Below are 23,445 nucleotides of genomic sequence, written 5' to 3'. Positions count from 1 at the left end.
GCAGGGCAGGAAATATAGAGAAGAACAAGAAGTAAAAATATACACATAAAATTAGTGCCTCAACTGTGTGGATATAGATTCAGGTTCTGTCACTAATGCTGCAAATAATCTCAGTAATCCAATAAAATGTACTCACTGATATTTTTTTCTAAAACTTGCACTTTTTTCTACGTGGCTTAATAAAACATGGAATCTGTGGTCAAAGCAAATGATTTGAGACAGAAAGAGAGACAATCCAGTTATCTATTGGGCATAAGTCCTGGTGAACTCAGTGGAGAATAACTTTTGAGAAGAAAAGGGAAAATTCCCCATATCCAGTGTTTCTTAATTTTCAAACTGCTTGAATTAAATAAACATAATGTAGGAATCAGACATTTTACATGACAACCTTTATGTGACAACTCAAGGAAAGATGATACCTACATTCCTTGTCCCATTTGTAAGTCCTGAATCTAAATTCATCATTTTGAGTTAAGAAAGGAAATACTATAAATTCTAATATTATTTCCAGTACTGTATTTGAAAGAATTTAAGTTTCTGTACTCTATCTACACACACTGCCTCACCATCAATTGTGGATACCACTGTGAGAGTAAGTAGAGTGAGCTAAAGGCATTCCATTTAACACACTGGGGTCTTTAACACAAACTGACATATTTCCGTACATATTTATAAGGCTTGGCGGTTATTATTAGGCTATAATTGCAGTTGTTCTAACACCTAATAAGCCATGGTTGGAAAAACAAAGGCAGGTTAATTTGTGATTTCCTCTACTCATTCAGAGGCAAATTAAGTGTCAAACAGCTAATACAGAACATATTTCATTTTATGAGATTTTAATTTAATTCTGCACCATATCATTGATGCCTTAATATAGGGTGGTTTATCTAAAAAGAGGAGCAATTTATAAACCTCTTTCAATAGAATCTTTAATGATAGGATAGGATAGCATAATTATCGCAGCGCCTGCCATCCTTCTAAACAGAGATCTGTCGGCATTTCCATCATCCACACAAATCCTGTTTTCAAGAGACTTATAATTTAATTTTTAAAGTTGGCACCAGAAGAGCAATTATGTGTACAAAATAATGAGAATATCTCCAAATTTTGTCTTCTTATAATTAAAAATATTTATTCTAAAAACTTAGTAAGCTCACTTGATCTCATTTTCTATAAGATAATTATATAGCAAGCATTTTGGAATTGAAGTTCTAGATAAAATCATTTTCCTTTTCCAGGTTACTGCTTCATCCCTTGGTCATGAAGTGCTTTTAAGATTTCAGTAACCAAGCCATATTTGCCTAGATTACCCTCCACTCCTAAAGTGATCACAGGCATCTATTTATACACCTCAGAAGGTGCAAAAGCACCAGGGATTCAGGACTGAGTCAGGCCGGAGTACAAACGCTCAGCGTTCGTCACGTCCCAACTGCCTCAGATACTAACTCTCGGCACTTGTTTAGAGCTCCGGGTTTTGAAGAGTGCTCACATGAACACGATTTCATTGAACTCTGCCTGCGATCTGGAGAGTCAGGTGAGGCAGATAACTTCATTTCCATGCAATGAAACCAATATATGCAAGGGTAAGTTGCCAGAGTTCCCAGCACAGCTGAGTGCAAAGCAAGAATGGGTTCAAGCTCTCCGACTGCTCTCCACTGTCTCCCAGACTGGACAGCGTGAGCATCTACTGAGCACCTTTTACAACGTCTGGCCCAGCGCTAGGCCCTGTCCGCAAAATTGGCAGGGGGCAGTGACTGCTAATAAGAAATGACCAGGCAAGAGGTTGTGCGCTACAAGAAAGGCACACGCGAGGTGCTCTGAGGAACAGCCTCTGGGACAGCCAGCAAAGGTGACAGCTGAATGTGGCCTTGACGATGAGGAGTTTAAGCAGGAGTTGGCCATGCAGAAAGGGAAGGCCATTGAGGGAATGCAGAGAGAATGTCACGTTATACAGATGCAGAGGTGAGACTTGCCCTAGCTTCCCAGAGCCTACTGTATAAGCTCAGAGTCTCCATCCAGGACCCTGCGAGGACCAGCAGTCTCAGACTCAGGCACTCACCAGACTCACCACGGCAATGACATTTCCTCTCAGAACCTTCCAGGACTTCTCTTTTGAGGCCCAGGATTATCAGCCAGCCTTACATCATGAATCTTCGATCACTATACATTTAGGCAGCTAGAGAACAATTTAGTCAATTGCTGCTCAAGTATCCTAAAGCTTGGCTGGAAAAGGAGGAAGTACTAAAATCTGTACAACTCCCAGCTCAGCAGTCATATCTGAAATGCAGCCCCCTCACCTGGATTCTCCAAACTTGACCTGCCTTATCTCGTGATGTTTTTATCACTAGTGAGCTAATACTGCAGGGACAGCAATCAGGGCCTAGAACACATAGTGTGGACTATATTGGGGCTTGCTGTTGTTATATTCTGCCAGAGAACCAAGTCTTGGGATTTTTATTGATAAATTCATACCGAAGTTTAATTACAAGGCAAACTATAATGAACCCAGAGGAACTAGTTCATTCTACCATATAAACTCGTTTTTTGAAATTTCTCTATGACATGACTTTTGAAAGAGTGAGGAACTCTGAAATTCCACCGAAAATCTGATTTAAATTACCACATCACTGCAGAGACCGAAGCCTGGGAGGAATCAGCCATCTGTGTCTCCGTGGCTGAGCTCGCCCTTGCTCCCTCTGTACCGCGGGACAGATGCTCATCTGAGATCCCTGTGGTCCCATCTGCACCACAAAACCTCTGTTCAACGGGGTGAATTACATGGCAGGTTTCAGCCTGAATTTGGAATTTCCTTCCCTCTGTATAAGGGGTTTTCAATTGGCCTCTTGGTTTTATTTGAGTGTATTTTCAGCAGGCTTTAGAACCCTGTAAATACTTGTGTGCCAGTGAAAAGTCGAAGAATAAGTCACAAGTTTCTGTATTCTCTCTCTATAAATACCCACTTCTCCTTTAATGCTTATAGAAGTCTGCAACACAGATTTATTACTTACCTCCAGGCAAATCTGCTCTGAAATTACAATTCAGTAATGGGAGATGGATCCAAAAAACTGTTGGTAAAATATTATATGTGTACTTGGGCATGTAGTTAGGGTTGTTAATATCAATTAATTCTGTTCACAGAGGAGGACTTGTTTTAAAACAACTTCATTTTTCTTTGGCATATGTGTAATTACACAGCTGTAACTAATAGCCGTGGAGATGCAATCTACCATCTAAATAACCAGCATTATTCTTCAAAGTATTACTTGTGCTTTTCTAACCATACTGTCTCAGAAGGAAGGGTGATTACTAGATATGACTAAATGCATATATCAAGGCTGTTAATAAGGACAGCCCTGCCCAGAGAGTGGCTCCAGTTACAGCATATGACAGTCGTCTGGACAATACTACGAAAGAATACTGGTTTAGTTTGCAAGTCCACTATTCTTTTTTCCCCCAAACTGAATAATATCTATTTCTACAAGATTTTCTTCTTCCTTTTCTAATATATGTTATCACAACCATTCTTTCCTTTTATCTTTGTGTAAACCACATGCTCAATCACATTTGCCATTTTGTTTGGGTGACATTCCCATCGATCAAGTGACTACTAAGGTACATACCACGGGGGCTATGAAAATTTACCATAAAAATTTCATTATAATTCATTGTGTTTCCTGGGATAGGACTTGAACATACAGAAATTTTAGCATGAAAAACTTCAAATCCACTCTCGACCAAATACGTATGCTGAATGGTAACCTTCCATTAGGCCTCTACTTTTTAATTTAGTATTTACAGCCCACAGAACACACATCAGCAAAATATATAGGAAATACTTGCCAGCCACCTAGTGTGACAGGCATTCTTCAGGAGGCAGCAGGATTTGCTTCAGTGAGTCCAGGAACAGATAGGCTTCCTGTATTTCAAAAGTAAATCTTATACTTCTGTCACATCTTCAAAGCCCTGTAGCCGTACCGTTAACAAAAAGTCCTGAGACAGTAAAAGCCAGTATCTTGTGCAGTTTTGTTAATGGGTAAAGTTTTAATACTTACATATGCAACGGAGGAATCGGGGACGGATCGTAATGGTAACGCCCCTCATGATGTCTTGCATCGATTGGTACAGGAGGATGGAAAGCAGGAAAAAGATGAGGAGGATCTGAAAAAGAAAGTCCAACCTGTATAAACAGAATACTTTGAAACCGAATTCCAATCCATGAAGCAACACTGCTATACTATCTTCACGACTTACACTGAATCTACTTTAAGAATTTGTGGAAGAACTCCTTAAAGTTCATTATGAGGTTACGGGAGGTACTGCAGAGATATAATCAAGTAAACAATACCTGCACCTGGGAAAGCAGACCCTACAAACGCAACTAAAACCCAGAGAGAAAAGCAAGACAGAGGAACAACATATGCTCCTACCCTGGAAGAAAGGCTGGTCTGAGTGGAAGGGCTGAAGGAGCCACAAAACCAAGAGGAACAGATTACAAGACACTTACTTATTTTAAAAATTATACTGTCAAGTGAATTTTAAACAAAGACATTATATAAATACTAGTTTCTTTTCTCCCATACCCATGATGCTTTTTAAGGGAAGGAGTCCTTGCTAAAATCCCTGCTAGAATCCATTGCATATATAACCACACACACACACACACACACACACACACACACACACACACACACTTGTTTAAAAATTTAACTGCATGCTTCCCTCTTTCTTGGCCTGAGTTAGGCCTCCATAGTCCCAACACAAGGGCAGCAAATCCACAGTTTGGCCAGAGAAATGCTCCACGGCCTGGCTACAAAAGATGAGCTGACCCTCTCAGACTGACAGAGGGAGGCTGGAGCAAACTGAGGGGGTCCTGCCCTGCAACCCTAACATTCCCCTTGGACCCAGAGCACCCTCCCCTCCTGTTCTGGCTCAGGCTGGTGTTCTGTGACCCTGGGTTCTTATGTGCACTCACTTAAAACAGCTCTTCTCCTCCTACTGACTCAGAGCAACTCACACAGATCGTCTCTGATGACTCTGAAAATAAACTTTTTTTTCTAAATAGCAATTCACTGCAACAACTGAAGAGAGTTTTACCAGATTTTATCATTAGAAGTGTGGGTGATATTTAGTAACAGGCACTAAAGTTTTTCCCAAGTTTCAAGAAGCAAAATAAAGCAGTCCAAAACCTAGAGGTGTGACTCCACAGCCATGAGCCTGATATTACAGCAAATATGCCGAACTCATTCTTCAAATACTGCCTTCCACACATGGTCATCCTGGCAGCTTGCCAGCAGCCACCACGCCACCATTGCCCCAAACACTTCCAGGAATTGACGCGAACACCAAACGTGCCTCAGAAGGGCTTCAAGCTATTTCTAAAAGTCTGAAGATTTTGCCTAGACCTGAGGGTAGCAGGCGGTGCAGGCAGTTCCAAATGAGGCACTGCAAACAGGCTCTGAGCGACGGCTGAAGAAGTGGAGTATGGGGGCTGTGCCAAACACAGCCGAGGGTGTAACCCGCACCCGCCATGTGAATCTCCTTAAGTCCCAGGGGTGACTAGCATTATGTGTGTATGTTGAATTCAGGTGGTTTTCATTTTCCTCCCTATACATTTCTCTTTTTTCCAAATTTTCTTCTACAATTATCTTTTAGAATGTAAACAAAACAAACTTAAAAAAAATTATGATATCTTACTTCCCCTGTTTTGAACTTTGCCCTTGCTGCCTTTCTTCGGGAACATGAGTTTGGTTATGAGAAAAAAATAAAATAAGACTGAAAAACTATTAACATAGCATTGAGACAACCAAGGAGGTCCTCAAAGCTGTGATTCTACCAGACGTAGAACCTAGAAAACTTCTGTGATTGGAAGAGGACTATGGTACTGGAAATGTCAATTACTCACTGTATTTTGTGCTTATTGTAAGATAAAGCGGGAAGGGGGTGGTAGAGAGGGAGGAAAGGCATCATCTTGGTATTGTCATATCATTGTCGCTGTGACAAAATGATGTATAACAATGCTGGAAATTCAACAGGTGAGGGATATACTGACAACCTGATTATTTATCACACTTTATAAAGTCCATATGAAAAAATCAATCATATTTTAAGTGCACCACTTAGGACTTAATATTAAAGGATGTCAGAGTTGTTTTTTTTTGTAACACAAATCTTGATAGTTGGTGGGCTAAGTTGGAAAGTTTATCCAGCACTGTTGTCAAATTCAGCAGCCCACATAACTCAGTAACCCTGCAGAGCCAAAATGTGCTACTTCATTTTCAATGAAAACTGTTCATACTTATTAAAACAAAAACAAAGTCTGATGCATACTCAGTGAATGCTTCTGATTTTAGGTTTTGAAACAGGCCCAAATGAATCAGAGTTGAGTGTGGGGTAGGGTGGATGGCCCTGAGATACGGGATGGCTCTTTCTCTTCCTCTCCCATTAGCAGTCACTGCTGATGCGAACACGCTTGCCTCCAGCAGACTTCAAACTTAACACACGTCATCTGCTCTCGGAAATCGGAGAAATAAACCTGCTAGAGCTGTGTGTAAATTAAGCGTTCATAAAGTCTGACCCACCCCTTCAGGGCTTCTCCCACACACATTTTATATGGCCATTTTGAAGGACATTGTGACAACTATGTCCGAGTTGGAAGACATTTTTACCTCTTCACTTTTGGCTCTTGGCTATGTTCTGTGTGATTAAATTTTCTCCACCAGATAAGTGGGTGTTCACTGTATCTGACTTCTCTATGGGGGTGCAACTAAGAATTATTATACATGATAAAGTACAAATCCATATTTTTTCATACACACAGGGCTCAAAATGTGTGAATTTATTCCACATTCAATATATACCTCATATATCCAGGAAATAATAGTCATTATCTTTCATGTGAGTATTCATAGTGAAGCTGCAGTGATTATGTGCACAGGGGTGAAGACCAACCAGTTAATTCTCTAAAATCAAATCAGTGAACCTAAGCAGGATAAAAATCTCTTCCCCAAGGAAAACCTACAAGGCTATCACAGGCATTTAAAAGGCATTGCAATCTTTTCATTCTCAAAAAATTATTAACAGGATTTTAATTCACTGTCTTTCTTTCAGAATGAAAGAGAAAATGGCCAAGCATTGCAAAAATATTTGAGAGGAAAATATAAAGCACACAATTACCGGGGCATTTAGTCGTCATTTCTTACTGTTGAGTCTATAGTGTTTCATGAGTTTAAAAATTAATTCTGACTGAAAGTATGTGATGCATCTGACAACACTGTACAAAGTGTTTATTTATGTCCCAAGGAAATGTATGAATTCTGCATTCTGGAATTAGAATAAAGAACAAAAAATTAATGGATGTGATCAGATTTGAACAAAGACATCTGGTTTTAGTTTAAATATTTTACTATTTCTATTTGTTTCCCTCTTGATTTAGTTTAAAATAACTTCTGCTGGACTGATGAAGTCTGTGTGAACAATTATACCCTAGATCAGTTATCAGTGGAAATCACTCCTCTTAAGCCACTTTCTGGGCAAGTGCAATGGAATACCCCTCTTCTAATTCAAGACATGCTTGCCATAGCTTAACAGTACAAACAGAGAATAAAAAGCAGTATGAGCATGTCCTTGAACATATGTGGCATCACATGACATTAATCCTAACACATTTCTCAAAAAAAAGCTCCCGAATCCTCAAACCTTGAGTGTTTCCCTTGCATCCTGGCTGTCGTTTCTGTGTGGAAGATCAGCAGCACATTCCATTACGAGCCCAAGAAGCTGTCCAAGAAAACCCACATGACAAGAACAGACCCGTGTCGCCAGCAGCCACCATAATTATCCACCTCATGGTTTATTATTTACACATGAGCAGCGCAGCTGCAGAGCATCATAACTCAAGTGTATGTGTAATAAGTTACCGCACCACAGCCATCACCTGGTCTGGCCCTTGACAAAACACCACATGATGACTTTTCCAAAGTCAGGCGAAAACTGCTGAAGCAGAAGGAAGTGCCACTAAACCTGGCTACCTCCTATTTATCATACAATTTCCTGACTGATGGTTCCACAAACCAGCTGCTAAGTGCTGTGTACTCTACTGTCAGCAAACTAACGGGCTAAATGGAAGACAGGGAGAATAATGTGCAGAACTGGTGGAATCAATTTTACTGAGGGAATTAAAATTCTACCAGGTGGAGGTGAGCCTGTGGAGCAGTGGTAAGCAGTTGACTGTACATGCTTATGGCTGCAAAGATGATTTATTACAGACTTGCAAGAGATCTGACCATTGGACCAAATTCCTCTACTAAACTAAGATTTGAAGACCGCATATTATCCGAGGCTTGAGTGGAACAGTCTTTAAACCCCATAAATATGTAATTGGCTTGACACGTGTTTAAATTGAAATGCATAGTAAAAATATTTGTGCTAGGTATAGTTGTCAGTATTCGATTTCACACTGGCTGTCATCATGCTGCGCATTAAGGGTCCCATTAGGAATGAGAGGCATTGATTTTTAGGTCTCTTCACAACAGCCTGGGTTGATCATAAAACCTGTAGCCAGAGAAAGACACTTGGAAATTTATCTTCAGTTGCATCATTCTCCCAAGAAATAGTTTTAGTATCCTCAGGCTATAAAATCTCTTGGATGCCATTCTGGGAAACTATCTTTTAAGGTTTGAAATTTACATGCAAAAATTGTAGATTAAAAAAGAGAGATCAAAGTCAGCTCAGTTAGTGCCCTGAAGGAGTAATTCACCAAATGATACTTGAGTGGCCTGAAAGTGCCCAGAAAACAGCACAGGAGGACCCACAAGAATAAACTGCTAAGCAGACAAGTTCTCCTGGCTTATTTAAATACTGAAGTCATCTGTACACTGACTTTGGAATTTATTCTAGACCAGAACTAGAGATTATTTTTCCTGTCATTAGGGTCAGCCCTGCCTGTAGGAATGTCTAGTCTCCTCAAGCGCCTGCCATCAGTAGAAATATCACTAAAACCACACATGGGCAAAATCCACTATGCTATAGGGTAGGAGGAAATCTCTCCTCTACCCTTCTGGGTTCTTTGGCTGGTCTAATAATAAAATTGACATAAGATAGATTAACAGGAGAAAAACAAATTTAGTTATGTATGTACGGGGGTCCCATAAGAATATAAGCCCCAAAGACAGTCAGGCAATTGAGGCTTATATGCTATTCTGAGCTAAGGAGAAGGGGGTAGGGGGTCTGGGGCTTCAAGTAGAGGAAAATAATTCACAGGTAGATGGGAAGAGCAAATGTTTGGCAAACAAATGTTTGTCCTGCCATGCACAGAAGTCTTTTTTATATAAAAGAAAGTTATCTTTGGTAATAGCTCTCTTCTTGGTTTAGGCTACCTGCCTAAATCCTTTTAGGCAGTTAATGGGGAAGTAAAAAGCTCTTCTTGAGGCTGTTGGGCCTTGACTGTCTTCACTTCAAAATAATCCACATGCCAAAGTGGCACATTCTGAGGTAGCCTGCCCTGAACCACATCAATACCAAAACCAAAATAATCATCCAGCATCTATCAATCAAATGAGAGGTCTCAAGCGGTAGAGAGAAGGGGGGGGAGACAGAGAGACTCTCACCACTCCAATGAGACAGTGGAGAGATAGCTGGGGCCTCATCTCTGCCTCTTCCCACCTTTGGCATCTCCAGTCATCACCTTGGCACCAGAAAGGCCTTTTCCAGGGCTCAGTGGCCTAAGGGAGACATCACCACGTGGAATGACTCCAACACCCAGACTGACTCCCTCATTCAGACATGCTTGTATTCCTGCCTGTGGACAGGAAGATGCCTATGGACAACATGGCACCAGAAGGGACCTGATCTGGCCCCCTGACGACACCCCAGGGATGCCGGACCAGGAATGTCTCGAGCATCAAGGCAGTCTGTGGCCCTCCTAGTCTACTGTGAGTGGAATCTAAGGAGTAAAACCCCACAAGGACCAGCTGTGGACTTGCTGGGCGTCCCGGTGGAATCATCCCGTGGAGCATCAAGAACCTTCTTTCTGGTCCTACACACATGTTGTGTGGAGCTGGAAACATCTCCAGAGTCATTAACATGGATCATCTAGTTTATAAGATCCTCCATAATGTGACAGAAGTTTTAAGAAATTGTAGTTCTAGTATACTCTAGAAATCTTACAGATGCCTTGCATAAAAAAAAGAAAAGTTCTATTATTTTGTCACTTGATACCATGGCAGGAACTTAAATGTGTAGAGCATATGTTGTAGGAAGGATCCACAAACTACAGTGCATGGGCCAGTTTTTGTAAATAAAGTTTTATTGTAATACGCATGTGCTCTTTTGTTCCCGTATTTCCTATGGCTGCTTTCACATTATAGTAGCAGAGTTAGCTAGTTCTGACAGAGAACCCATGGCCCACAAAATCTAACATATACTATCTGGCCCTTTACAGAAAACATTTTGACAAATTCTGTCCTAGCATACCATAATAATTTCAGAAATTTTTAAATTTCAGAAAAACCACACATCAATTTTCTCTTTACAGGTATGTAGTTTTTGAGTGATAACACCATATATGTAAAATATTTATATGCCAATTTGTGTGACTTAAAAATATCTTCATAGTAGAAGTGTCCATACTAATAATTATTCAGAAAAAGGATACTTATCCTGTGATTTTAGCAAAACCTATCATAAATAAATTCTAAGACAAGAACAATAATGGATGATATTGACCATAAATCTAGCAAATAATGGCAATAATCACTTAACATTTGCAAATTTAAGTTTCCTTATAAATTAAGTAAACATACACAAAGTTACATAGAAAGCTAATCAACAACAAAAACTATGCTATTTCTAAAACCCAGTTTTTACTTCTGGTAACTACCCAACATCCCTGACTCCTCTGGTATAAATTTGCATGAGCATTCCCCACTACTCAAATAGCAATCTTTTTATCATTTCTTCTGTGCAAGCAGGTAGGCATATTAAATTAATTGAAATAATATTTTTAGATCTAAATGTTACCCAGCACTACACTCTGGTCATATCACAATTCATCCATGCCATGCACCTTAACAAACATAATTAGGTGTTTCCACATAATTAAAAGACAAAGAAAATGACAAATAGCCCTCTGTAAGTGAACTGACAAAACAAATCTCTGCCTTTCCCATCTCAAATGTGTCCTGGGTAGTGAACAAACAATTGATCGCTCCCCTTTCTGGTCCCTTCTAACTTCTTTTATCTTTGCTTTTTTCTCAGCTAAAAATCACATCCATTGAGCTCCCAGTGGTAGAAACAGACCACATCTACCTACTGGCCGACCAGTAAAATCATTCCATGCAGAGTCTCTGGAATGTGTCTTGCCTATGATCCCAAATATACGCATCCGTGACATTTTTGTTGTTTCTAGCTTTCCTGCCAAGATAAGAGAGAAAAAATAAACAGAGAGAAAGGCAGCAAAGAGAAATAAGAGAAAGTTTACCGCTATTACACCTAAACTGCAGAACTCTCTGAGGGAAAGCACATGAAAATATAGAAGGAATCACTACATTTCAGTGACAAATCCATTTACTTTGAAATATGCTAACGGTGTATTTTCAGTGACAATAAGCAGACACGGAAATTAAAAGATGGAAATTGGTTACTAGTGACAAATTCTTATATCAATGACCATTTTTTTTTATAAAGCACAATTCAAAAGCCAAATTTATAGTTCCAAAAATATACATTGGGATCCTTAAAATTGACGAAATGAAAGCAGAGAATGAAATGTTTCCAGGAAAAGCCTTTGGTATCTCAGATCTAAGCACAGAAGCCTTGGAGACACAATGGGCTCAGAAGTTGCCCAGTCTAGTTAGTAAACCAACAATTAATTAATCAACAAAAGTCAGGTCCAGAAGTTATATCCTATCCTAGCCCCTATAATGCGGGGATAGACTGGCAGAGCTGGTGTCTTTTCCACTCCGAAGCCAGCACTCTTAAACACTCCTTACCACGACACTGCCAGAGTTCAGGTTTTCTATCATCTCTTATCTAAACTACATTCTCCAGACTTACATCCCTAAACCCTAGACTGGACCATGTCCCTCCCTGCTCCTCAAACCTGCAGTGGCCTAGGACAATTTCCCCAGTCCAGCCCAACCTCTACCACGGCATTCAAGGCCCCCAACAACCTATCGCATCCAGGATACCTCCCCGTCCAAGAGTCAGTGCTTCCTTAGACAGCACTCATTGTTATGGCTTATGTTGTCCCCTCAAGGGGAGAACCAACTCCCTCTTATCCAAGTCTTACTCTGTCGTCAAGACTCAACGCAAATATCACCCCCTCAGTCAAGCTTTCCTGAGGCCCCATGGGAATACTTGCTCCTTCTTGCCTCCTCCATCATCCAGGTGAGGTGGGACCACCACGGACAACCTGTGGAACTCTGTTTGCACCCACATCGTATCCTTGCCATCTCTCTCACTGGACTCTCAGCTCTCTGAGGGCCCTTATGTTCCTACTCAAGTGCTCTCCCTCACCGAGTATGCGTGTACTAAAGGCTGAGCTGTAAGCACAGCTGTGGCGGATAAACACACATAAAAGACAAGCGCTTACTGTGTTCCACTACCATGCCAGGCACCGTGGTGACGAGTCCTTGCCCTGGCACACTGTCAGATCAGAAGTGTCTAATTCTCCTCCCAGGCTAGCTGGGGCATGAGGGCAGAGGAGGCTCACTTATCCTTGTACATCCAATAAATGTTGATTATAGGAAAGGTGAAGGAGAGGAAAGACAAGAAAGGAAACTGAGGCCGTGCAGTAGCAGCAGTGGACCAGGCCAGTCTCCCAGGACTTCACCAACAGGCGAAGCCAGGGCACCCCAAAGGCACAGCCCCCGTCACCTCTTTGAATCCTCTCTGTGCAGGTTTCCAGGGGCTCCCCATGTTCAAAGCATGCACAGGGACAACTCCCAGCAGATGCCTGCACACCCTGAGCCCAGTCATGGCTCTCAAGTTCATCTTCTAGCCCTGCAAGGCTGCCTGCTTCCTGCTGGGCGATGAGTCATTTCATGTGGGCATGCGACGTCACCACTCCACCCCACCCACCACCCCTAAGACAATGGTGGGCGCTCAGCAATAACCTCCCCACGTTGGGTCTTTTCCAAGACACTGAATGTCCTTTCCCACCAAGGAAATGATGCTCCAGTGAATTTAGGATACTTGAGCAGACTGCTAACACCCGTATGGAAAAAGCTCTTTGACACAAAAGGTTGGAGGTCAAAAGTTTAAAAGCTCATGACAGAAATGACAGAGGCCCCCTCGAACCCACTCCCCCCTTTTTTTGTCAATAACATCAAAGGCCCTGGCCTGTTCTTAATGCTATTATTGTTACGCCTTTGGAAGCCATTGAAATTCCACCACGTTTATTGCACACTGGGAGCATTGAAAGGCTCCCCTTTCCTGTCCCTTAAACTCTGAATTCTCACTGCCTATGAAGCACCATGAAGCAGGAACACACAAAGCTTTTAAGCAAAGAGTTTATTTAAGTGCTTCTTTCACCATGATTGTAAGATAATAAAGCACACGAAGTGATTCCCTTGCAAGGATGAGCAAGGCAATCAGAAGGGAGAGAATTCCTCACTGCTAGGGGAAAAAATCTCTTTCACGTATCTCAGCTCGTGAGAATGCAAGTACCAAAACACTCTCCGTTTTTCTTATACTTCTATTTTCTCTGCAACCCTACATTAGCTACTAGGCACACGTTTTACACACGCCCTCACAAACACTGGCTATGTGAGCATATGTCTAACAGCATCATTTGAGGGAAACACCTCTCTGCTTAAGGAGGGCACTCTAAAGGCTAGCTATGGCATTCGCACCTATGGCATCCCCACCATTAAGGACTGAGAGGGCAAAAATCTGGAAACTCTCAATGTCCAAGACTTCCTCTGGTCCATTAATAAAGTTGAGTTTATCAAATTATTACACTGGTAGCATGGGCCAAGAAAGGAGGAAATTCAAAGGAAAAAAAATCAAAACCTATTAAGTTTGTCATAATATCACACCTGAACTCTCCACCCCTATTGGAACGTGGGGCCCACCTGGCTGTGCCACCTGTCAGCCCCCTGCCGTTCAGGGTGATTCGACTTATCTGACCACCTCCCTCTTTCACTGTTCACGCACAGCCCGCAAGCCGCAAGCATGTTGGTCCAGAGCTACTCCAAGTTCCAAGCCCCAAAGTTTACACTTGTGACTTCCTCTCTTGGTGGCTACCCTTCCCTTCACAGCTATCTCACTTGGCTTCCTTTCTTGATTCTTAGCCTAATCCTTTTTGGAATGCTGAATAAACTTCAGATCACCTCTGATCTGCTGTCCTTTAGAGCACCCATTCTCACGGTAATGCCCTTGGATGTCTAAACTATACTGCAGGCAAGGGGCACCTCGCCCGGGCCCCCAGGCTTCTGGTACAACACCCCACCACACCCACAGAGGACAGAGGCCACTCGTTTCCCCTTCCCCTCCATGTTTCCTACAGCTCAGACAAGCTAAACTGCTCAGAAATATCCAAGAGGAGATTAAACTGCCAGCGTTCTGCTTCAGGACTAGGGGGAATGGTCGACAAACCTTCTAGTCTGTTCAGCCTGGCACTGTCAGGGGCACTTCTTCCTGGAGAGGCCGATGGTGCTGAGACTGCTTTCACTGAGCAGGGGCTCGAGGTGTGCTGCCAGGGCTTCCCCGAGGCCCAAGCTCTCCTGCTCACTTCTCCTCCTGCCGCCAGGACCACCTCTGCACGGTCTGCTTCCATTCTACCTCCAACCTCGGTAATGATCCTTGACAAATATGCTGTCTCAGACAGTGACCTAACTGGCCAGTTCTTCCCAAGGCCCTCCATTGGCACTTGGCAGCTCCTCACCTTGTCTAAAAAGGCCCAGGCTCTACCCGGTCTCAATGTGATCGCCATCTGAGTCCTCCCCTCCCTCTCCCCGAAGTGACCCTGGTTTCTAGATCAGCTGCATGGGACCCAGTCTTTACAAACTTCACTTGGTAGGTGTCTAAACTCAGTGATGTCCGTTTGCTCCCACAGGCCCCTGAGGACAGAGAATATGGTCTACTTCTGGAGTCCGTATCTACACCTGGGTCCACCTACAGCCCTAGGGACTACAACCCCAATACATGAGCATGCATCTCCCCTGGTAATGGTGGACACACCCTTACAGAGATGACCGCATTCTGCACTTCTCAATGAGCTCCCACTTGCCAGAGAGTGGAATCTAGACACATTTCTAGAGCACAAGGATGCTTTTCACACTTGGCTGTTTGCAAGTGTTGATGAAGACTCAAAGAGTGATAATATGAGAACGTCAATGTATTTAAAACAAAGCATGGATTTAATAACTAATACCGTGCAGTAGACCAAATTGACGGTGACCTACTGGTCATCTTGGAGCCAATATATATTTGCACAAAATTTACCACCTTCTCAGCCTGAAACCTTAGAAAACCCATCCTTCCCACTCAATTTCCCCTTCTCCAAAGTCAGAGTAAGGCCAAACATTTAGTAGATTGAATAATGCATGCTGCAGCCTTTACAGGACAATACCTACTAGGTACACCCTTCGCACAGCAATCTTCTGCTCTCCATCGGTCCACGCAGCTGAAAATACTTCCCATTTTAAGCCATATTTTATAGATTTACATAGAAACAAAGGACAGTAATGACTATAATCATAATATAGATTTTTTTCACTCACAAAATAAGGCTAATAAGACCCAGCCCTATTTACTCCACAAAGTTGTTCAAGGGGCCAAGTGACATAGGTGAAGACGGTCCATAAATTCTGAAGTATTCACATTTAAAGGGTTATTGTTAATTCTAAGTGGTTCTCCTTCAACAATGACATCCAAGTTAACATCGATCGTCAACACCTTTACCTGGGTATCTTCAGCTTCGTACCTAATCTGAATCCTCAGCCCATGTTCTCCCTTGCACTCAGGCCTTCTCTGATCACGAGGCACACGAAGGGTCCTCCATACTGTGGGAGATCAAGATTTGGCCACCCTGAAATCTATCTCTTTACCTTGATTGTTTTCTCTGAAGGACACTTGACCTCCCCCACTAACTGCCTAAAGAATTTGACATGGTGGCTCCTTCCTGGAACAGATCTTCTATCATGATGGCTATAAAGATAATGTAAAATAGATGTTACAATGGGAGGGGCACCAAGCCCCTTTTATCAAAAACTCTGTCTCTCCCTGACCACATTATCTATAGATGACCCCAAAAAGAATTGTCCTACTGCCCTCTGAAGTCCCAGGCCACTACCCACCCCCAACACGCTCCTCGCCTTTAGCTGCAATACTTAAGCAAGCAGCTTAGACAGAGGGACGAGTTGCTCATTTCTGAGTTTCTCCCATGTATACATGTTATTAAACTTGGTATTATTTTCTCCTGCTAACCTGTCTTGTTGATTATTTGGCCAGCCATAAGAACCTTAAGGGAAAGGGCAGAGGGAGATTCTCCCTCTTCCCCCGACAATAGCTATATTTCTAAGTAGGTTCTGTGGCAAAAACCCAACTCTGTCCCCTAAATTCCAGATTAGCCATACACTGTTGTCATCTCAACCATTAGGGGAGGGAAAAAAAATTACAGCCACAGATACACTCAAATAACAAATAGCTACCATTTATTGAGCACTACCATTTATTGAGCACTCGTTATGTGCTACAGATTACCCTAGGCACTTTTCACACATTTTTTACTGACACTACATGGTAACTCAGTGAGGTAGGTATTACTCTCCCTGTTTCACAAATGAGAAAACAAGGATCAGAGACCACAAGAAGTTAAAGGCACCCAGGCAGGAACTGACAAAACTTGGCCTCAAGTCCAGATCAGCCCTAGAAACTACAGTAGAGCCAGCTTCCTGGGCATGCGACCCAGGCCACCTCAGAAGGCCTCATACTTGGTTTAATGTTCTGCAGTCGACATCTTGAAATTTTTGAGCAAGGGCCGTGCATTTTCTTTTGGCACTGGGCCCTACAAATTATGCAGCTAGTCCTGAATACAGATGTACTTCCCCTAACAGCTATTCCACTGCTTCACCCTTCCCAACAACAGAAGCTAAAAGCAGCTAAAATGTGTGTCACCCATCCACCCACTTATCGTTCACACCCCACTATCACCCTGTGTCCTGAGGCAGGCAGAGGGTCAGCCTTCCTCCAGGGGGCCCCACCTCAGCCTCACATCCACTGGTCCAGTCACCCCTGCATTCCAGACACTTCTCCCAGACACAGGGGACCCAGCTCAGCAGACAAGTGGCCCCTGCACGCCTGGCCAGGGAGGACATAGGCTGGACCCCACGATGACACTGTCTTGCTTGCCTTTGCCATGGCTAACAAAGTCGCCCTGCCTTCCATCCGCCAGCATCCTGAGGGCTAACTGGCTTGTTTTAATCAAGACTGAATGAAGCCGAAGTCCCTCTACACGTAAATAAATCAATTACTAACCGCGATGCTGGAGCGCCCTCCCCTCCCCCGGTGGCGGCGGTGGCGGCAGAGGAATTCCCAGGCCCAGGAGGCAAGCACAAAGGCCGGCCCCGGCGGCCAGCAATATCCGCTGCTCGGCTCCGTTTATTATTTAAACAGCTCCTTAACGACTCTTCCCGGAGGTGAGCGGGGCCAAACTGTTTTCCTTCCCTTCACAAAGAGATATGCATGGCTTATTTGAATGTCTCCAACGTTTACTTTAGTCCCCCCTTAAATACCTTCCACCACAGAGTCAAACAAACAGTTCACTTCATTAGAAAGGCAAACAATTTAGTGAGAGAATACCAGCACTCGAGGGGACCCGGGCTGGGCTGCGACACCCTCCGCCCGGGAGACGGGCCTGGCCCTCCAGCCCAGGCAGCAGCGCGTGGAACTCACTTCAAAAGCCTTTTCACAAATACTTCACACATTCACTGGTAATTAACAGATAACCCCGGAGAGATTATCTGCCTGCAGGCTGAGGGCCCTAGAGGATTAGCCACAGGGCCGCTCTGGAGAAGGCAGAGCAGGGAGGGCACAGCTTTTTTCCAGAAGTGCAAGCCAATAAAGTCATCTCGGTAAATACCAAAGTGAGCAGCTACCCCCAGTTTAAAATAACGAAGCAACATCTCATTGAAATAATACTCATTTTAGCAACAGCTGCCAAGTTGTGCCTGGGAAAAACACATGGGCTGGGGCAGCCAGTGGACACACGGATGGGAAGCTCAGGACAGGGACCAGGGCGGCAGTGCAAAGCCTATGGAGAGTTCTCAGGATTCCAGCTCAGGAGCGGGAGTAGGCGCTTTCCCAACAAAGACTTTGGGTGTGCTGGGAAAACTGGGGGACGGATGGTAAGCAGGTTAGATTCGGTGCTGCATCAGCAGCTGCAAGAGGCCCCAGAGGAGCAGGTCAGCGACCCGCTGACGCCTGAAGCCATCTTTGGGACAGCAGGTGAGTCTTCCAGTCGGCCACTGCCCCTGGCCTGGCCTTGGAATCCGTCTGCAGATGGAGACAGAGGCCCAGGCCCGTCAGCAGCTTCCTCCACACCACTGCATCCCAGGACCCCATGTCACATCTTTCCCTCCAGGGCATAGGAAACCACTCGGAGCTCATATTTAAAAAACAGAAGGGATCCACTCTCTTTTTCCTCTAAAAACACACATACACCCACCACCACCACCCCACACATATTCACATATCACAAAAGCAGACAGTCACATCAAACAGAAATGGTCTACGCAGCAGGCGTCCCTATTACACTTGAATTTGGGGTTTCACCCATGTTGTGGTTGCGCTGGACAGGGTCAGATTAAGCAATTCTAGTACTCATGGCTTTTAAGAAGTTGGTAAACCTCAAATGCCAACTGCAATAAATCATACAAGTCTCTATTAAAACTATAAATCACTCATGAAATTTAATACTGTCATGAAGAGTAATTAAGTGCTAATGTAATAAATCTACAAAAGAAAGAACACACAATAATGCAGAATCTTAAGAGTAAGGGAATGCTTGCGTATTGGAGCTTTAAGACAAATCTTTGTGCCCAAAGAATAAAGTCTGTCTATTTTCCTACCCAAAGCCAGTGGTCCTCAAGGGGGTAAAAAAAAATCATTCAAGGGCCTCGTTCCCAAGTAAACTCAGGACCAAGAGGCAAAGACACGATGCTCGCCCTTCTTCAATGCAGAAAACAACACCCAAATTTACCTCAGGTCTGCGCTATCCTGGTAAGGAAAGCAGAAAGGAATGAAGGAGAAGCAACGAGGAAACAAGGAGGCAAGACCCTGTCCAACAGGCGTCTTCAGCTGAAAGGAAGTTTTAGGAAGGAGTCACAGGAATTCTTGTGCTGTTACCACTTCACCTGGACTGCATCTAAATAACTGTTTCATTGATAAACAATTTCTTTCTAGCCCTTCAACTCCTCAGAATCTTTCCATTTTAGACAGGATCATTAGAACCAGGAATTATTTCCTGGGCTGCTTCAGTCATGCCACCTCAGGACTCAATAACTTGTTGATAAATACATGAATAAGTAAAAATGGATTCCCGGTACAGACCTAACCAGCACTGCTGGGTCCCAGGCATCATGCGGGCCCTGCGGACACGGAGAGCCTCACAGGCATTCCTGCCCAAGGGGAGCATGGGGACCCACATGTCACAAGCCACTAATGAGGACACCAGCTCAAAAGAGTCCTGGTGACAAGGTGGCTTCCAGGTGAGCAGGGGGAAGGGGAGCAGGTAGGGACGGAAGAGGGTCAGAGAAACCTCCTCTCCTTGCGGAAAAGCCTTGTTCAGAAGGATGAGTGGGAGTGTGGTGAGAGAACCTGCAGAGAGAGAGCGTGAGGCAGCTGGGGGTGTCTGGTGACCTGTAGAGACCCAGGATCACTCTAGAGCACTAGTCATCACACTTCCCCGTGCCTCCAATCACCTGGAGGGCTTGTTAAATCGCAAGTTGCTGGGCCCACCTTCTGAGTTTCTGATTCCTGATTCCCTAGGATTGGGGTTTGGGGGGGCGTGCAGGAGGAGAATTTGCATTTCTAACAAGTTCCCAGGTGAGGCTGATGCTGCTGGTCTGAGGGACTCCACTGTGAGAACCATGGCTCTAGAAACACATGGAAGAAAATGAGGCCAGACCACAGAGGGTCTTGCTTGCCATGCCAACGAGCCAGGAGGACTGTATGGAGATGTGAAATCTTCAGATGTGCATTCTGGAAATATTACCAGTGGTAACCTGGAGAATGGGTTGGAGTGGGATGAAGTTAGGTGGGGAGTAAGAGCTGTAAAGGCTCAAAAATCCAGGCAGGGTGGTGAGAGCGGAAATGTACGGGTGGAGGAGAGTCTGAGTGAAGAAGGATGAAAGGATATGATGATAACAGAAAGCGAGAAGGCTGGCTGACTCCGGGGGGCTCTGTTGATGGTGGTACTTAGCGGTGGGAACACCGAGGACAGGCAGTGGCCCAGGATGAAGCAGTGGGCAGAGCATGGGTTCAGTCTGGGATGGGTGGGGTTTGAGGAGACTTCGACATCCAGGCTTCTGGCAGATGTTTGGAGAGTGGCGGATCCAGGTCTGGAATTCCAGAGCCAAGTTTGGCCTAAAGATGGGAGATGCCATTAGTGACTGAAGTCGGCCAGGGAGAGGGTACAGAATGACAGCAGACACTGGAGGGGGGCCAACAGTAGGGATGAGCAGAGGAAGAGGACAAAGCAAAGCTGCAGGAAAAAAAAACATAAGCGACCCAGGAGAACCAGGAGTGAGTGGGGTTGGAGGAGCCAAAGGGAGGAGGTGGCTTCATGCAAAACTCGTAGAGGAGACTGGTACCACCCCAGGGAGCAGGAGGTGTATGCACTGCAGTGGGTGATGGGACAAGGAGAGCTGAGGAGGTGAAGATCATGACACATCCCCCCAGAAGTCTGGCTACAGAGAGAGGAGAGAGGGCAGGAGACAGGGCAGCAGCAACAGAAGACCCAAGAGTCAGGATGGAGTTCTGCAGGGGCGTTTTTACTTTGTTTACGGATAGGAGGCATCAGAGCACGCTTTAAGTGGAAGGGATGGCACCAGTCACAGGCGGGGTTGGAAGACAGAAATGAGAGGAGAGCACTGAGGGGTCAGGTCTCCTAGAACCCGGAACAGGAAGCAGGTTAGCCCCATTCATTTCCCGGAAAGGAGAGGGAAGAGACAGGAAGGGAAGGGGCTGGCTTTAAGGAGTGTCCAGTCAAGAACCTGATCTCTTCCCCCGCAGGTTCACATGAGAAATGTCAGACCTGGTAGCACTGCTGAGTCAGATGTGGCTTTTTTAAAATTGAAGACATAGTTTTTTAAAAAAAAAAAGTTGGGGTGAGGCCATTCCTTTAAGGAGTTTTGGCTTGAATGATGCATTCAGAATGATCACACCCCTTGCTTCCTTCCCACTGGCAAAGAGAACTGCTTAAAGCAGCCAGAAGCTTGTGCTCCGGGGTCCTTCCAGATCCCTGACCCTCGGCTGCATCTCTTTCACCCCTGAGATGCTCACTGTGGGGCTACGTCCTTCTCTGCCTAGAGAGAAGGAAGGAATAGCTTCCAGGAGCCAGGTCAGAGCAGTGGACAGCAGACAGGATGGGATGGAGAAATCTAGAATGGGAATACTCCATCAAACCAGATTCCACCCAGGAGGAAGAACCTAGTACCAGGTGCCCCCAAAAGATGATTGCCTAAAAGCTGGATGTGAGCCAGAGTCCTTAGGCTCCGGATTGTACTGGGGAGGGGCAGAGGCAGGTGGGGGCACTGGGGGTCAGCTGCAGTGGCTGGGCCACGAGGGTTTTACGAGGTGGCAGCAGCTGCAGCTGCTCTGAGGCCAGCAGAAGGGACGTTTAATAAAAGCTGTGGTCAATTTCACCCCCTTCACGGCCCTGAATTCAGTCTCTTTATTTACGGCCCTGGACATGCTGTGGGAAATCAGAAGGGCCAGGAAAAGGAGCGGGAAGAGAGAGAGAGAGAGAAACAGTTAACAGGCAACAGCTTTTAGAGGGTAAAGCGTTTCAGAAACAGCGAATTCCCTGGCACTCCCTGCTGCTTTTATTGCTTTCGCTCAACAGCTGGAGAAAATGTTTGATCAAAATATTTGTATTATTGTGTTTAAGTGAAATGACATATGACAGCTCATTATCCCAAACTCAGAATTCCCACAGCATCTGTCACAGCCACCCTATTAGAGACAGTCACTCCCCCTGGAAGATGGAGAGGCATGGGGTAGAAGATGCGAGCCATAAAGCAGCAGGCAGCAGACCCCAGAGGGTCTCCGCCCCACAGGCCCTCGCCCAGGCTCTGATTAAACAGGAGGGGCTACGCTGAAGGGACAGGCAGGTGAGGCCCAGGGCCGTGCCCCAGGGCATGCCCCTCCCCTGGGCATCGCGCAGCTCTCCTTCCCCTCCACAGCTGGGAGCACGAGGCCCACCCAACCCGGGGCTTCCATGTCCAGGAAAAGGGCCAGGATCTCCCCTCCTAGACATTATTTCGCAAGACTGTTTGGCAAGCTCTATTTATTGATCTAAATTTTAACAAAATATCTCTCCCAAGTCTTCTGCCTCCAGGCAGATTCAAAAGAAAAAAAGATAACTTTTTAAAAATCATCATGCCATTTTCTCCCTCCTGAAGTGAGTAATGACATGACAGCACAGAACTTGTCTTTACAACCTGAAGGAACCCTAAGTTAAGGAACCCTAATCCTTCCCATGACAACCTTTGAGTAAAGCCTCTCAGTTCTGCTCCTGCCGTGTCCTTCCAACATACCCCTAGTGGAGCCCTAAAGAACAGACGTGTGGTGTGTTCTACACTAGACAGCCAATGGAAGGAAAGTCATCTATTAAGTGCTTACTGTGTGCTTAGCACATTTCTGAGAACTTTATTTACCTTATTTAATTCCCACAACAATTCCAGGAAGCACATGATATTGTCTTCTCTTCACAGATAAGGGGATTCATGCTCAGCTCAGAGAGGGTAAGCAATAGGCTCAAAGTCTCACAGCTCATAAGTGGAAGGGTCAGGATCTAAAGCCAGGACATCAGCGCTGTAAAGCCTGTTTCCCACCGCATCCTGGTACTGTCCAGAGAAATGAAGCAGTATGCAAATACCCACCAGAAGGCTGCCTGTGCCCTCCTCAGCACACATTTAACTAATCCAAACGCTTAGACAAAAAAACAGTTCGTTTTTCCCCCCGTCTGTCTCTGTGCAATGTACTAGAGAAAGAGAGCCATACTAATGGAAAAAGAAGCTCTAAATTTTAACCCCATTTCAGCCACTTACCAAATAAAACCTTTGGAGCCCTCCCTCTTGAGATTTCTGAGCCCAATTTCCCCACCTACAGAATTAGAGAGGTGATCCATTCCTGCTTCAGGGTGTACTGATGCAACGGTGGCAAAGAGCTCAGAGGACATCCCCAGATAACTTTATACGGATTATCCCATTTCTCTGAACATCC

The 23,445-nt window shown here is 44.5% G+C and overlaps 1 protein-coding gene across 2 annotated transcripts in view; it reads right to left on the bottom strand.

The window, feature by feature from the left end:
* Positions 1–23,445, bottom strand: part of GLI3 (GLI family zinc finger 3) — a 276,948-nt gene that overhangs the window by 112,412 nt on the left and 141,091 nt on the right. For both annotated transcript variants that reach the window (XM_058570605.1, XM_058570608.1), the window contains exon 4: positions 4,053–4,158. In XM_058570605.1, the coding sequence (XP_058426588.1) occupies positions 4,053–4,158 (106 nt within the window). The remainder of the gene's footprint in view (positions 1–4,052; positions 4,159–23,445) is intronic.

Source organism: Diceros bicornis, chromosome 3 (assembly GCF_020826845.1).
Source record: "Diceros bicornis minor isolate mBicDic1 chromosome 3, mDicBic1.mat.cur, whole genome shotgun sequence".
NCBI classification, from domain to species: Eukaryota; Metazoa; Chordata; class Mammalia; order Perissodactyla; family Rhinocerotidae; genus Diceros; species Diceros bicornis.
This window is presented reverse-complemented; position numbering and strand designations above follow the sequence as displayed.